The 17677-nt window shown below is 37.4% G+C and overlaps 1 protein-coding gene across 1 annotated transcript in view; it reads left to right on the forward strand.

Annotated features, from left to right (window-relative positions):
* The first annotated feature begins 1201 nt into the window (after positions 1 to 1201).
* LOC127639165 (neuroepithelial cell-transforming gene 1 protein-like) overlaps positions 1202 to 17677 on the forward strand; it is a 28405-nt gene continuing 11929 nt past the window's right edge. Inside the window, exons 1-3 of the mRNA XM_052121044.1 lie at positions 1202 to 1350; positions 9912 to 9978; positions 16355 to 16417. Of these exons, the coding sequence (XP_051977004.1) occupies positions 1229 to 1350; positions 9912 to 9978; positions 16355 to 16417 (252 nt within the window). The 5' untranslated portion in view covers positions 1202 to 1228. The remainder of the gene's footprint in view (positions 1351 to 9911; positions 9979 to 16354; positions 16418 to 17677) is intronic.

Genomic DNA, 17677 nt, shown 5'->3' on the forward strand with positions numbered 1-17677 from the left:
ATTATACGGTTATTCCTTATTATATAAGGAATAATTCTATATAATACACTTAACATAAAAAATAATAACAACAATGCAGCTGCACAAATGTCTCAATTTATAATGGTTATTTTTGGTAATCTTCATAAATAAACAGTGAAACTTTTAGTTTACGTGTAGACTCATATTTAGACAGTTGAAGAAGGGGCATTCAAACTGACACATCTGAGTAACCATAAAGCACAGCCATCCTTTGTTTGAAGTAAACAAGTAAAATAATTCCCTTTTCAGTGGTTTGAGCACTAATGAGGTCAATCAGCCTCCAGACTGACCATCCACAATACTTCAAAACCAACAGCTCCACTTTATGAAGGTCTGCTGAGCTTCACACATACAACATAAAATAATAATTTCAACGGTATAACGTCCTCTATTTGTGATCTGTCTACATTAAATCTTTATTTTGCCAACTTTGCTATGTTTTGTAAAATAATGACATGGCTATGTGCATGGACAGTAAATATTTGCAAGTGTTCTTGAATTGTTTAATAATAGACTAATGTTATTAATTGGGGAAAAGGCATCTTCTACCATACAAATTATTTATTCCCAATAAAGTTAGAAGTGCACCTTCAAATCTTACATAAAATACATCCTAATGACATAATCTCTTAATTTGGGAATTATTTAAATTTAAGTCAGTTTAGACCCTTTTTTCTTTACATGTGCCCTAACATCAACATTTTGGGTTGATTGAACTATTGACTTTTTTTTTTTTTGCCTTTTAAAAACTGGACACAGTGTCTTTTGACCTAGTGCCTTTTTATTTATGTTTTTATTTATTTTTTACGCAGGCCCTATGTATGATTTGCATTTTGTCTTTACTAAAAATATGTTTAAAAAAATAACTACACAAGTTTGCTTTGCATTATTGTATTATGTGATGTAATATAATATGTTACTTTTCTGATAGTCAAAACCATTATATGTCTATGGTCAAAACTGCCATACAGTAAGATGAATTATTAGACAGAGTGGGCAGTGACGCTGTCAGTGTTTCGTCACCAAAATCCCTCCCATATCCTAGCAACCGTGCCCCCTGCTCACTCCTGATTGGCCGGGATTCCAGATTTCCGCCATATTCAAACTCCGTCCCGCTCACTTCCCCCATTTCTATTCCCCCCGATAATAACAAGCTTAAAAAAAATTACGTTTTGTTTGTACATTTTGCAAAAGTCCACTGTTTTCAATGGAGGAAAACGAAGAATGTCAAGTCCAGATGCCAGAGACGACGAATGAAAGACCGAAGAGAAATAAAAGAAAGTCGTCGTTGGCGGATTTGGACGCGTCCCCGGATCGCAATTTCAAACGGTGAGGAAGATTGTGTCATAAACGCTTTCTGGTATTGTTATTGTTGTTCGTTTAAAAAAAATTACAGTTGTGGTCTGCATAACTCTTTGCAGAATATCCTTCCCGTTGGGTTTAAAATTATGAATTTAACCCTGGTAATAGAAGGGTATTTTATGCATTAAATTGTTCTATATGTGGGGGGTTTACCATATCACTATGGTTACAATTAAGGACTTCGTTTGTAATGTAAGAAGCTCTTTACAAACTCAACACAAACTTCCGCAGTATGTCTACGCATGAAAACAAAGGCAAGAGACAGAGCGCAACGCGTCATAATCTGAAGACCACGCCCACGGGGGCAATCCAACCGTCTCCATTGACTTTGCATTGCAAATTTATTTCTGGGTTATTTAGCTTGTTTGCTGTACACCTAGTCACACAGCAGCTTTTAGACATTGTTTTGCTTTTTGTTATAAGTCATAAATGACAAGGAGGCAGCCTCTCGCAATGCAAAGTCAATGGAGACGGTTGGATTGTTTCCCCGGTGTGGGCATGGCCTAAATACGCTCTGTCTCTATGACAGCAGGAGAGCACATATGCAATACTTTATCATACCACACGGTGGCGCTACTGCCGTACAAAACAAGAACAGCATGAACACCACGCCACGAGTAATGTTGGGGCTCAGAAATATAAATTTTTATAAAACACACTTACACATACATATATATAAAATTATATATATTTTTTGAGAGTAGAAGATTTTTTCTTGTCCCTCCTTGACAATATTTTCACTAGCCACGTATAAATTGAATAGCTATTTTTAGCTAGATAAAATAAATAATATTTTTATCTATAATCATGACAGTTAGAAATTCATATGCTTTTACTGTGAAATAATGGCATACAGTGCACTGATTTGACTAGATAAAACGATTTAAAACAGATCAGTTTGCAACAACAAAGTGTAATACATCCAAAAAAATCAAAATGTTTAAATATGCAAAACATTAAAACACATATACATGATCAGTGAATGCAAGATGTAGTGACAACTCCGCACTGGCCTGAAATTGTCACTCTGGCCCTGGGACCTAGCCCTGAATGTATATAAAGTGTGCTCTAACATGCCTGCCTTTAGTTGGCGCAAACATCTTGATTAGCAAGTAATGTGTTTGTTTTGAAAGTAAATTCGGCAGGAGGGTAGATGACTGGATGGCACCTGTGGAGTTTCTATGCTGCCTGTCCCAAGACATTAGTGACCTCAAGCGCTGTCTTATCTTGTGTAGCAGAGGGCATGCTGTGTTAAAGAAGTTGATTGTTTCAAATGGAACATGTCCCTACAAACAGCACAGATTACCCAATTTATCATAAAGACTCACATCTGCACTGCTTGTATCCTATATGATCTATCACGTGTAAGATTTGAATATGATTCCTTTTATAATCAGTTCTTTTTGATGGAATGATTACAATTTTCTGTGAAATCCTGGTACATAAACATTGCACTAATAACATTCCTTGATGTGTTGAGGACATTTGATAATTTGTATCAAAAGTACCTCATCTATATGCCAAATCTATCCAACAAATATCTCAAAATAAGCCCTGAGAAAGAAGCCAGGCAGATGGTGATCATCAAAATGTGCTTTTATCACAGACTAAAACAACAACAACCATGTTTACTTTGGCAAAAATGGCCCATTTACTTTTTTTAGCAACAAGCCTTGTGCCCTCTGTTGCCAGATTGGAGCTGCAGGACTATGTGTCCCCATTCATCTCCGGTTTTATAAAGAAAACCAGCCTAAAAGAAAGGCAGGGAAAACTCAACCCAAATATAGCCCGCCATAAATTGACATAGTGATGTGTTATGGAAAAGTAAAAAAAAAAAAGAAAGAGGTGAAATCCTTTTTTAACGTCTTGTTTTTGTTCAGTGCAGCCAAACAGGTTTTGGACAATAATCCTTGTGGATTTAGTTGACAACAACTAGTTTAATTTTAAACTCACTCAACAGTTGTAAGCCAGCTAAAGTTGAGATAAATTAAAATGTAATATCTATAATGTCTTACAGTGATCATTGTGTAGTTTGATTAAATATTATTGTAAAATGTATATAGAAATTAAATTATGAAATAATAATCTTATTTATAACCCTGGTGAGCAAGCCGATGGTGACTGTGGCAAGGAACACAAAACTCCATAAGATGATGATTAATGGAGAAAAATAACATTGGGAGAAACCAGACTCACTGTGGGGGTCAGTTCCCTTCTGGGTAATAACATGAATATAATGCCAATATTAGTTATTTGTGTGCAGTGCAAGTTATGGTTTAAAATGTGTAAATTAAGTAAGCATTAAGTGGCAGTTCAGTCTTTTGACTTCAGAGGATGAACTGATGCCGACTACAACTGTAAGACATGGGATACTTCATATGCCACTGCCTGAACCTTGGATTTAGGATGGACCCCATGAACCTCACCGAAATGACCTGCAGGTTGAACTGCGATGCACCTTATTGATCTCTGCCTGCATCACCTTTGTCTATTAATGGATTACACTCTTGAAATGGAATACATAGAATATAAAAAAGTTTTTTGAAAAAAATGTTTTGTATGAACTGTAAGATTAATGACTAATGTCTTTGAAGTTCATCCTGGATTAACTGCAGAAATTCACATAGATGCTTTGTCCTTTGTTAGTTGGCTGATGAAGGCTTTTGTTGGCAATTCATTGATAGTCTATGTATTCCATTTCAAGAGTATCCATCAATAGACAAAGGTGATGCAGGCAGAGATCAATGAGGTGCGTCACAGTTCAACCTTCAGGTTTGGTAAGGTCCATCCTAAATCCAAGGTTCGGTGGAGCTAGACTATTTAAAGCTTTGTATGTAGTTAAAATAATTTAATTAATACAAAATTTAACAGGTAGCCAATGTAAAGATGATAAAATTGGGCTAATATGATCATATTTCTTGGTTCTCGTCAGCACTCTGGCAGCTGCATTTTTAACCAATTGAAGTATATTTATTGAACTTGCTGGACATCCTCCCAGTAATGCATTACAATAATCTAGTCTTGAGGTCATGAACGCATGAATTAATTTTTCGGCATCAGCAACAGAGAGCATGTGTTGTAATTTAGCAATAATTCTCAGGTGGAAGAATGCTGTTCTACAAACATTGGAAATTAGATTTTCAAAAGGACATAAGTGCACTATTTTTTACCCCCAAAAGTATTCACTTTCCACATCAACAGCGAAGTACATACTTTTAGGGCAAAGTTGAAAGTATGCAATTGGGGAACAGCCAGGCTTGTTTTCATCCGTATTAAATTAAATCTGCCATCTACTCTGAGTGAGGTCCATTTCCCATCAGGGTGGGATGAGACCATAATGGTATTGGCAGTGTCATTAAACCTAGATATTTAGGCCATTGTTGTCTTTAGCTGTTGAGACCACCCACAGTATGGCCTTTTATTTTTGTTTTCCAGTTGAAACTGATATACATTCTATACTTTGCACATGCTGGTATAAGGTCACACCAACAATGGCAGCCTAGCGTCTTAAGTGTTCTTCCCACAATTTCACCGCATTTCATTACATTGTATTGTTCTTTAGATCTGTAGGCCTATAATTTGCCTGCAGCATTCTTGCACACAATTTTTTTAAATGACTCACATTTGAAATAGACTTTGAGAATCCTCCCACTTACCTTCTTTCACTTCCCACGTACATTCTTTCTCTGTATATTTATTTAACTCTAATTACCCATTATTTGACCCACAGTCAGTCTCGGACCACATACGAACACACACATACCACTGTGTGCATTCCTTCTTTCGTGCCCTCCACTACATACCACCTGCACTCATTCCCAAGTGACGGAATAATAAACGGATGAGTGTGAAAGAGAGAGAAGTCACAGTGACGAAAAGACCTCTGCAGAAAACCATTTGTGTTGACCCACACAAATAAACTCTTAAATGTAAATTAAATTAATAGCAACGACAATATATTGGGGAATATTCAATAATTTATTTATTTTGTCAACCCTCAAGCTATTCTTCTTACCACAGTTGTACAGATTGATTATCTGAGTTACAGTAGACTTTGTCAGTTCGAACCAGTCTGGCTATTCTCTGTTGACCTCTCTCATCAACAGGGCATTTCGGTCCACAGAACTGCTGCTCACTGGATGTTTTTTTGTTTTTGGCACCATTCAGAGTAAATTCTGGAGACTGTGTGTGAAAATCCCAGCTGTTACAGAAATACTCAAACCAGCCCGTCTAGCACCAACCATCATCCATGCGATTATCTAATTAGCCAATCGTGTGGCAGCAGTGCATAAAATCATGCAGATACAGGTCAGGAGCTTCAGTTAATGTTCACATGAATATTGATCTCAGTAATTTGAACCATGGCATGCTTGAAAAAACAATCCTCAGAGTTGGGGAACATTGTCAGAACAGAAGGAAGCAAGTTTACTTCCAGGATAAACTTTTTCTGTCAATGTTCCCCAACTCTGAGGATTGGTTTTTCCAGCAGGACAATGCTCCATGCCACACAGCCAGATCAATCAAAGTGTGGATGGAGGACCACCGGATCAAGACCCTGTCATGGCCAGCCCAATCTCCAGACCTGAACCCCATTGAAAATCTCTGAAAGGTGATCAAGAGGAAAATGAATAGCCTAAATTCTTTCCAGAGCTGTATATATATACACACCGTTCAACCACAACATTAAAGCCACCTGGCTAATATAGTGTAGGTCCCACTTGTGCCACCAAAACAGCTCTGACCCATCGAAGCATGGACTCCACACAACCTCTGAAGATGTACTGTGGTATCTGGCACCAAGACGTTAGCAGCAGATTCTTTAAGTCCTGTAAGTTGCGAGGTGCGGCCTCCATGGATCGGACTTGTCAGTCCAGCACATCCCATAGATGCTCAATCGGACTGAGATCTGGGGAATTTGGATGCCAAGTCAACACCTTGAACTCTGTCATGTTCGTCAAACCATTCCTAAACTATTGTTGTAGTGTGGTAGGGTGCATTATCCTGCTGAAAAAAAGCCACTGCCATCAGGGAATTCTGTTGCCATGAAGGGGTGTATGTGGTCTGCAATAATCTTTAGGTAGGTGGTACGGGCCTGGACCTGCCGTTTTGGAGATGCTCTGACCCAGTCGTCTAGCCATCACAATTTGGCCCTTGACAAAGTTGCTCAGATCCTTACGCTTGCCCATTTTTCTTGCTTCAAACACTTAAAGTTCAAGAACTAAATGTTCACTTGCTGCCTAATATATCCCACCCCTTGACAGGTGCCATTGTAATGAGATGATAAAATGTTATTCACTTCACCTGCCAGTGGTTTTAATCAAATCAAATCACTTTATTGTCACACTACCATGTACACAAGTGCAACAGTAGGTGAAATTCTTGTGTGCAGGTCCGAGCAACATAGCAGTCATGACAGTTGTGGCAGATCTGTGTGTGTGTGTGTGTGTGTATATATATATATATATATATATATATATATATATATATATATATATATATATATATACACAGGTGAAACTCGAAAAATTAGAATATCGTGCAAAAGTTCATTAATTTCAGTAATTCAACTTAAAAGGTGAAACTAATATATTATATAGACTCATTACAAGCAAAGTAAGATATTTCAAGCCTTTATTTGATATAATTTTGATGATTATGGCTTACAGCTTACGAAAACCCCAAATTCAGAATCTCAGAAAATTAGAATATTGTGAAAAGGTTCAGTATTGTAGGCTCAAAGTGTCACACTCTAATCAGCTAAACACCTGCAAAGGGTTCCTGAGTCTTTAAATGGTCTCTCAGTCTGGTTCAGTTGAATTCACAATCATGGGGAAGACTGCTGACCTGACAGTTGTGCAGAAAACCATCATTGACACCCTCCACAAGGAGGGAAAGCCTCAAAAGGTAATTGCAAAAGAAGTTGGATGTTCTCAAAGTGCTGTATCAAAGCACATTAATAGAAAGTTAAGTGGAAGGGAAAAGTGTGGAAGAAAAAGGTGCACAAGCAGCAGGGATGACCGTAGCCTGGAGAGGATTGTCAGGAAAAGGCCATTCAAATGTGTGGGGAGCTTCACAAGGAGTGGACTGAGGCTGAAGTTACTGCATCAAGAGCCACCACACAGAGACGGGTCCTGGACATGGGCTTCAAATGTCAAGCGTCTTACCTGGGCTAAAGAAAAAAAGAACTGGTCTGTTGCTCAGTGGTCCAAAGTCCTCTTTTCTGATGAGAGCAAATTTTGCATCTCATTTGGAAACCAAGGTCCCAGAGTCTGGAAGAAGAATGGAGAGGCACACAATCCAAGATGCTTGAAGTCCAGTGTGAAGTTTCCACAGTCTGTGTTGGTTTGGGGAGCCATGTCATCGGCTGGTGTTGGTCCACTGTGCTTTATTAAGTCCAGAGTCAACGCAGCCGTCTACCGGGACATTTTAGAGCACTTCATGCTTCCTTCAGCAGACAAGCTTTATGGAGATGCTGACTTCATTTTCCAGCAGGACTTGGTACCTGCCCACACTGCCAAAAGTACCAAAACCTGGTTCAATGACCATGGTATTACTGTGCTTGATTGGCCAGCAAACTCGCCTGACCTGAACCCCATAGAGAATCTATGGGGCATTACTAGAGAAAGATGAGAGACATGAGACCAAACAATGCAGAAGAGCTGAAGGCAGCTATTGAAGCATCTTGGTCTTCCATAACACCTCAGCAGTGCCACAGACTGATAGCATCCATGCCACGCCGCATTGAGGCAGTAATTAATGCAAAGGGGCCAAAACCAAGTACTGAGTACATATGCATGATTATACTTTTCAGAGGGCCGACATTTCTGTATTTAAAATCCTTTTTTTTTATTGATTTCATGTAATATTCTAATTTTCTGAGATTCTGAATTTGGGGTTTTCATAAGCTGTAAGCCATAATCATCAAAATTATATCAAATAAAGGCTTGAAATATCTTACTTTGCTTGTAATGAGTCTATATAATATATTAGTTTCACCTTTTAAGTTGAATTACTGAAATTAATGAACTTTTGCACGATATTCTAATTTTTCGAGTTTCACCTGTGTGTGTATATATATATATATATATATATATATATATATATATATATATATATATATATATATATATATACACACACACACACACACACACACACACACACATACATACATACATACATACATACATACAGACATACATACATACAGACACACACACACACACACACATACATACATACATACATTGCATCCAGAAAGTATTCACAGCGCTTCACTTTTTCCATATTTTGTTATGGTACAGCCTTATTCCAAAATTGATTAAAATTCATTATTTTCCTAAAAATTCTACAAACAATAGCCCATAATGACAACATGAAAAATGTTTGTTTGAAATCTTTGCAAATTTATTACAAATAAAAAATGAAGAAAAAAAAAAAATCACATGTAAATAAGTATTCACAGCCTCTCTGTGGAGAGAGGAGAACCTTCCAGAAGAACAACCATCTCTGCAGCACTCCATTACTCAGGCCTGTATGGTAGAGTGGCCAGACGGAAGCCACTCCTCAGTAAAAGGCACTATTAAGGAAATGGGATCAATTTAGATTTGTATGTGGTTTCTAATGATGATGCAATCACAGATAGATTAAAAGATAAATTAATGTGAGAAATTTTCAAAGGCTTTCTAAACAAGATTTGGCGGAGCCGACGTAAGAGCATGGCTGAAAAAAGAATCCGCTCTTCAAAAGGATCCTAGGTATCTCTGCAAACACCATCTGGAAAAGACAGTTGTTACCAGTTCCCAAATAAGGATCCAGCCAACAAATAGGGGCAGTACATTTGTAAGCATGTGAGTTAAAGAGGACATGATGGATAGAGACTGAAGGAGAGGCACATGGGTGAAAGACAAAGCAGAAACCAGTGCCTTGGTGTGAGTTAGAGCGATCGGGGCTAAGTGACGCTCTGTCTATATATCTCTCTCTCTCTGGATTGGTTTTGCAGAGGAAGATGCATCGTCAAAGGAGTCAGAGCTACACCAGGCTTTGTGTGTGGTATGTAAAGGGTGTGTGTGTATAAGGAGGACTCTACATTTAATGTTGTTTTCTTGTGGCTGGGTTGTTCTTGTAGCCCAACTGGTAAATAATGATGCTGGCAATCCCAAGGTCATGGGTTCCATTCCAAAACTGACAAAATGCATGCACTGAAGGTAGGTCACTTTGGATAAAAGCAGCTGCCAGTATAGATATGTAAATCTAACAGATGTATTCTGTTTGGTTTGGTAGAATAAGCATGAAAATACAGGGTTTGGCTGCACTTTCTACATCCTTACTGCACAACCAGAGCTCAGAGTCTGGTTGGATGCTTAGTATTTAAGCTGCTTTGAAACTATGTGTGTTGTGAAAGGTGCTATACAAATAAAAATTATGACTTAATTAGTGGTTTCAAAGTGTTTCTTACTAGATAAGTTCAGTCTTTTAAAATAGAACTGGGAATCATATATGTCTTTGTTATCTCTTTCTCTCTATAGGCCATCTTTGAGAAGAGGAAGTTCTTTCACCATTTTGACACCTGGACCCCAGTGGGACTTCACTTTGGTGAGTAGATTATGACGTCAATATGTGTAACTCTCTCAGTCATACAGAAATACACAATGGCTTTGTCACTAAAGCGAGCTGCTTCACTGTCTACATTGGCAGCCACATTCTAAGGGGCTGTTCTCATAAGGCATTTTCTAGTGTTCTGTTGCACTCTCAGGGCATTAAGTCACAAAAAGAAATCGTCCTATCGGTAATATAACTGACCTTTTTTTATGACGTAAATGCTACCTCATTAGCTGTGCTTTGTTACGGTTCATGACTTTTCATGCTTCAAAAACTTTAATACTATAGCCATAAGGTCAGCTTTGTTAAGCCCTTGATCCCTCTCTCCGTAAGTTAAATTTCCCCTTGTCCTTTACGAAACAATTGACATTTGTTTTCCACCTGACCATCATGCTGTCGCAATCTGATGGCATAAACAGGTCATCTTAATCCTCTCATATGTGCTCTCATGACATTGTGTGCCTCTGTTCCAGCTTATGCGAAAACCGCCACCCTAAAAATACCAAGATTGCCACTCTCCCCCTAAAATTCCATGATACTGGACCCAACATAGTGCCCATTCCCAGTGGATTACTTAAGTGTTGTTTGCAATCAATGTAAACTTGATTGTGATTGAAAACAGAAAGCCTGATTAGAAAGGCCCAGAGCATTCCACAGTTTATGAAGGCCAAGCGAAACTCAATCCATCACTCATCTAAGGAAAATGGGGGTGGGGGATGCAAAGACGTGAAAGAAGACGGCCGCTTTATCCCGTGCCAAAGAGTTCCTTTGATATGTAATATTTTTCATGAATACACACACATTAGCTCATCGAGCAGGCACATGGGGCTCATTAAGCTTCTAGCTCATGCTCCATTATCTCACCTTTAAAAGCCCCACTGAGGTGAAAGAGTATTACTCCCTCTTCTTATCCCTTAATGTCATGGAACATGAAGAATAGGAATCTTTCAGGAAAATTCACTAAACAGTTAGTTGCGCTACTTTTGAGTGCTATAGTTTTCGCGACACACTGATTTTTGTTTACCGCCATACTAAATTTGTTTCTTTACCAGACTGTTTCCGTACCCGATTATTTCTCCGTGTAGAGTACGCACAATAAGAACTGATGACGAAATTTAAGTCATGCACCCAGTACACATATGCTAGCGTAACAACAGGGGTATACTTTGGGCTTAAAACGCAGCCGTTTGTGGTTTAGTAATCAAGCAAGGCAGTGTTGTGATTTCAATCTTAATTCAATGAAGCGTGCAGCCTTAATGGATACCAAGATATATATATATATCTCGTCCAGAGCTATTGTGTTTATTTTCTATTGATCATGGCAGTTAGTGATGGAGAAGAGCATTGTAAACATCCATATATCCAGACGAGCCAGGTGAGTTGCACATTCTGCATAATAGAGAGCCGATTCTGGTCCCTGGATTGCAGTCCAAGTAAGATTATCATGCAAGATTATCATAGTCTGTCGCATTGCCACAATTTATAACTAAAAACCGGCTGGCAAGACCGAGAGTTGTGCCATGCAAATTGCTTTTAACAGAAAAGTTTTGGTTTGTTTGCACCGTTAACTGATTTGTATAATTCCTCTAGTGAGCTGGTGCTAAAATCATGCGAAAAGCTAGTGTAAATAATGAATAAAATTATTCTTAGTGAATTCCACCTTTTGTTTTCAAACTAGACATATATCCTCTGCCCAAGTTTAAGCCATCTGCATGGTCGCAGGGTGATTGTGGTGCACATACTAGCAGAACAGTAGTTGTGTTGCGCAGGAAATTGCATGCAGACCTTAGAGTTACTGCCAGATTTGATTTTGGCAGATTTGGCATCAACATGCGAGGATGACTTGAATAGGCCCATCTCTGGCATGTTCAAACTTCTGTTCCATTGTCTTCTAGTATGTGAATTCCAAACAAAATTATTTGTTACATAATTTTGCATGGAATCCTGAGGTTTCACATCAATATCCTGTTCAATTTGAAAAGTATTAAGATAGTATGACAAATTGCCTGTATAAGCACAGTATGTAATGTGCCATTAGCTGTTCCTATGTTCCAGGTTTGGTGTTCACATCTCAAACCACAGTGTGCTTTCCAGTGTAGCGCCTGTAATTGGCAGCACAATGTGAGTTAAACTGGGGTTGCAGAGGAGACAGGAAAATCTTTAGACTGCTGGACTGTGTACTTTAATTTATTATTATTATTATTATTATTATTTTATATATATTTAAATTTTTAAGATTTAAATCTTAATCTTGGTTTAATTTTAATTTATTTTTATGTTAAAATTAGGTTTTAATTATTTAACACCTAATTAATTAATCGCATATACATATATTTTCTGAGAAAGCCCCTCATTTAACAATAATTCAATATATAATGATGAAATAATTATACATAGTTATCTATAAATGTCAAAATTATATATATATTTCAGTTAATTAAAATGCAGAAGAGTTAATCATTGATAAGACAATACAAAAAGCGGCTTTAGAATACAATGTGTTGTTTACTACCATATTATTGAACATAAGCCAATCATTGGCACACAGTTCACAGCAATCCATTTCACAAGTGAATTTGTCAATCAGTTCGAGATTTATTATGAGGGCTTGTTTAAGGACCCGTCAATGTACACCTGTGTCAGACTTGTGCTTGTGTAGCGTCTCGGGTGCGTTGCATCATAAACATAAATTTTTAGGTCACTGTGTCAAGTTAAATATAGTTTAATACTTAGAACACATCTTGAGATCCCCTAGTTCGAATCTGCGCTCCAAGTGTTTTGAACGCAAGAACGTAACGCATGTTTGTGTTGTGCTGCTGCTGAAGGGTTGTTTTCTTCACTGTATAATATGTGCGTTGCCCATACAGCTGAAGTTTCACTTACTGCCCTCTGGATTAAACAGGTGGTACTACAAGCTTGCATTTCTCTGGAATCTTCCTTATTACAATCTGGGGGCATTGCGTAAATTTTTTTTAACGCGTTATTTTTAATACAATTAATCACACTGAATTAACACGTTAAATCGACATCCCTAGTTAAAATACTTTCTGCTTGCCTAGTTTAATGTAATGGTTAATACATTTTCCATTGTAGGTTTACTTCCTATTGAGTGCATACAAAGTGGTTCTGCTTTCAAAACAAGTATTTTATTTTATTTTTTTGCATCTTGCGGCAGTAAATTATAATTTTATAAAAAAAAATATTTCAACTTAAAAAATGCATCTCGAGTCCCCTGCATTCTGTTGCGCTCCATTCAGCTGTTTTTGAACACAAGTATAGGGTTTTGACATATTTTTCCATTCCTCTAACCAATCAGACTGCAGAATACCTATATGCTGTATACTACCTATATATGTATATATACTATAGAATACTACCATATTAAAAAAAGAAACAAAAGAAATTAAATAAGGGCCCCATTTTGGGACATTTGCATATACAGTAGCTGTTACTGAACTATGAGCAGTGTAAAAATGTTTTAAGTCAGGAAACAATTTAAGTTTTCATGATCGATCATAGGTGTCCCTTCTTTGTACTTGAGCATATCCCCATAGTTTGTGGGGGAGTGTTTGGAAACAATCATTATGTTTGTAATATAATGATGGTTTTCTGCACAACTGTCAGGTCAGCAGTCTTCCCCATGATTGAGAATTCAACTGAACCAGACTGAGAGACCATTTAAAGGCTCAAGAACGCTTTGCAGGTGTTTAGCTGATTAGAGTGTGACACTTTGAGCCTACAATACTGAACCTTTTCACAATATTCTAATTTTCTGAGATTCTGAATTTGGGGTTTTCATAAGCTGTAAGCCATAATCATCAAAATTATATCAAATAAAGGCTTGAAATATCTTACTTTGCTTGTAATGAGTCTATATAATATATTAGTTTCACCTTTTAAGTTGAATTACTGAAGTTAATGAACTTTTGCACGATATTCTAATTTTTCGAGTTTCACTTGCATTTTGTTTTGTTCCACTACTGGCACAGAAATTAAACAATTCAATAGAAAACTAACTTTGTACGTTTTTGTAAAATTTTTGGGACTAATCACTAATCGGATCATTTATCAGTGTTCTTTGTCTAAAAAAGGACTTTATGCAACTTGATTTTTGTCCAGATCTGTCAACTAAATATGCAAAACACAGTCCTGGCCATAATGGTTGACATAAATTTGCAGTAAATTCCATTTATGGTTTATCCACCAAAAGAGCATTCATTTTGCTAATCTTCAGCCAAAACACACACAGCCTGTATCGATCACTTTGACCCACTCTTCTCCTGGTTCTGCTCTGTTCTTCAGTCTTATTCTCATAAATATATTGTGTTTTAGGTGCTGTATGTTCTATAACTGTCAGATCCAAATCTTTAATTAACTTGCATCCCCCACAAACTAGGACAGTTTCATATTTGCATAATTCCTTTAGTAAATCGGGTGCTAAATCAATGCAGACAGCACATAAATAAACAACTAGATTTCCCCATTGTTTTTACATTTTATCAGAATCTACCGGCAAACCTCAGTGCCATTTGTAAAACCACCATGATGTGCTTTTCCCCACTCTCAGATAACACGAGCAGCTCTTGTCTGCGTTATCCATTAAAACATTCAAAACCTAACACCATGAGTGACCTGTGATTTACTCAGTAGCTTGACAGTTGACTGGCTGTCTTCCACTACAGTTAGCTTAAACCCTCCAATCAGTGTCTTGATTTTTTTTCTCCAGTTGTCTGTGAATGGGGATTTGCGAAATTATATCTCGTCAGTTATTGCTGTACTCTGTTTGCCTACTTGTTCGCTGTGAATGGCTGTGTTGTTAATTTAGCCTAATCTACTCATTGCTTCAATCAGACTCAATGTGTGCTGACTGTTTTTAATTACATTAACAATTTGAATGCCCCTCATTAACAAACTTCTATAGGCCACCCTGGACTTGTGTGTTCATTTTTGAAATATTTAGTCTATTACTCATACTTGGAGTCAGGGATATTAACAAAACCCTAATCCTAAGAATTCAACTTTAGTATGAACCCTCAAAACAGACATACAAATTTAACCAGGCAGGCAAAAAAGCTAGATGAACTTTAAAGGGAGTGTCCTGAGCCAGGGAAAAGGGGCTGTATTATTCACGAATCCTGTCTTATCCGTTTAGTAACCATTGTGATTTCAGTTAGAATCTAATTTCTTAAAGGGATCGTTTACCCAAAGAATTCACATCATTTACTCACCCTCATATCCAATGTCATATACATCTAGGGCTGGGTATTGATACAGATTTCCCGATTTGATTTAGATTCACAAACTCTCGATTCAATTCTGATTTGATATTGATTCATATGGGTATATTTTATTTATAAATGTCAATTTTGACATTTATAGAGAATATCATTGAGACTACAGGGTAGGCTCTTTTGATTTGAGCCTGTAAGCAACCATACTAAAAATCACTCAAAACACCTTAGCAACCGAATTGCAGTGTGCTGGCAACGACCATTGTTTAGCCCATAATAACTTGCATTTCTTTCAAATAAATTTATAAATCTAGTTTACTAATTGAAATTGTAAAAAAATGTGAGGAAAAAAAAATAACTGAGGGCCTAGTTCTATGATGGAACAGATGTCTACTTTGAGGTTCACAAAGCTATAATTCAACCACCACCTAAACTTTCTTTAACGACCTAAATCGAGACCGCATTCGTGGAGTGGTTTCTTGTGAAAAAACCCAAGTACAGAACACACACCCCAATAATAGAGACCCTGAGGGCTCTTTGTGGCCGCCGCAGTGCTGCAAAAATGTTTATGACCCCTTCACACTCCACAGATAAAAACGTTCATTAGCAGATGCTCCACCAGCCCCTGATTCTCTCTCTCTCTCTCTCACACACACACACACACACACACACACACACACACACGTGCTAAAAGGCCTTGGGGATAATGATGTCCTTCCTGATTCTGACAGGGCCTCATTACGGGCCATTGTAACCTGCAATAATACCAACTTTTGGGGCAGTACTTTGGTTTCCTGAAGAGCAGAGAGTATGCAAAGGAAATGTGTAGAAATGCCAACAAAAGAAGATTTGCACGGTCTCCCATGGTTCCCCTCTCAAAGCCAGAACTGGTCTGAAAGAACTAGTATGAAGTGTGGAGTAGATAAGTGCACTGTGTGGGTGAATCCTCCTGTCAAGAACACATCATTAAAGATAACAAACCCTTTTTTGGAACGTTAAAACTAATTTTTGCATTGCTACATTTTTTAATTTACACATCATCGTATTATTTGTTGTACTGCCCTATTTAAAAAATTGTCCCATTTAGATTCGATGTATATTCATGCTTTAGATTCTAAAAGATTGTTTTGCTTTTGCAGAAACGCAAGCGCAGAGAGAAGGATGATGCAGATGCTGTCAGCCTGTGCAGCTTTGACTTTAAGGTAAGGAAACAAGCAAAACAAATGGTTTCACTACAGGAGACTTGGCACAACAGACTTATCAATGTACAAATCAAGAGATCTTGCTTTCAGACTACTCCCGGAGGTAAATCTATCCGCATCATGCTTCAAAACAACATTGAAGCCTCGTTATAACCTCAAGAAAGAACAAAAAACAAACTGCCCCCGCTGTTTGTCAGCTAATTCAAAATAATCCGCCATAAAACAATTTTTGCACAAGAATCTTAGTGGCAGAAATCGAAGCCAATCATTATAAACATGAACTTGTGGAATTTAATCAAAAACTTTCCACTGATAATCCAGAAGGTCATCTCTCCGAAATCGTATACTCTATGTAATTACCCCTAGTAATTATCCTCGGACAGTTACTTTAAAAATGGACTTAATTGAGACATGTGACTTTGTAAACTAACAGAAGTGGCGTAGTTGTCATTTTATGCCACACTGACCTCGACTCCTCTTGTTTATTTTGGTATTTTTCTCCGTCTTACAGAGAACTTTTGAATTATTAATACACTTCCATGGTAACCAACATGTTATTACAGTTAAGATCGCACTGGGCACGCCAAGTTCTTCATTACTTAGATAGACAGGCTAACATTACAACAGCAGAATGACTTTTATCAGTCTTGCGCTTAAGAGATGAGACTCACTACAAATGCCTTAAGGAATGGAAAAAACTGGTCAATTTGTCACACCCAACACACACACACACACACACACACCCACAAATGATCATCCCTGTACTGCATTTTTTTAAATGTTGTGCTTTTAAATAGTGATGTGCACAAGTTATCGACTAATCGAGTACTCGTTCAGCACTAACTAATTGACTTTTAAAATATACACATAGAATAATTTTGCAAATAAATTTTCCTTTGCGCATTAGCCTTCTGTACGCAATGGTGAATTATACTGTACTTTCCTTCTGAAGCTCACAGTTGAAATTGAGATAAATAACTGCACTGGGAATTGTAATGCAGCTTAATGTGAACAAAGCATATTGTTAGTTTATTTTTTTTCCCAAAAAACACACATGCAAAATGTACTGAAGTTAACTTATTTTGAAGTGCTCTTGGTACGTTTCTACACAAACGTACCTGATATTTTAAGTGATATTTTAATTTACGAGTAATCGATTACTATATTTTTGTGGCTTTGAGGACTCGTCTAAACAATATTCCATAATGCCCATCCTTAGGTTCAAGTTGTCTATTCCTGTCTATCTTTAGCAGCAACAAA

Source organism: Xyrauchen texanus, chromosome 47 (genome assembly GCF_025860055.1).
Source record: "Xyrauchen texanus isolate HMW12.3.18 chromosome 47, RBS_HiC_50CHRs, whole genome shotgun sequence".
In the NCBI taxonomy this organism is placed as follows: Eukaryota; Metazoa; Chordata; class Actinopteri; order Cypriniformes; family Catostomidae; genus Xyrauchen; species Xyrauchen texanus.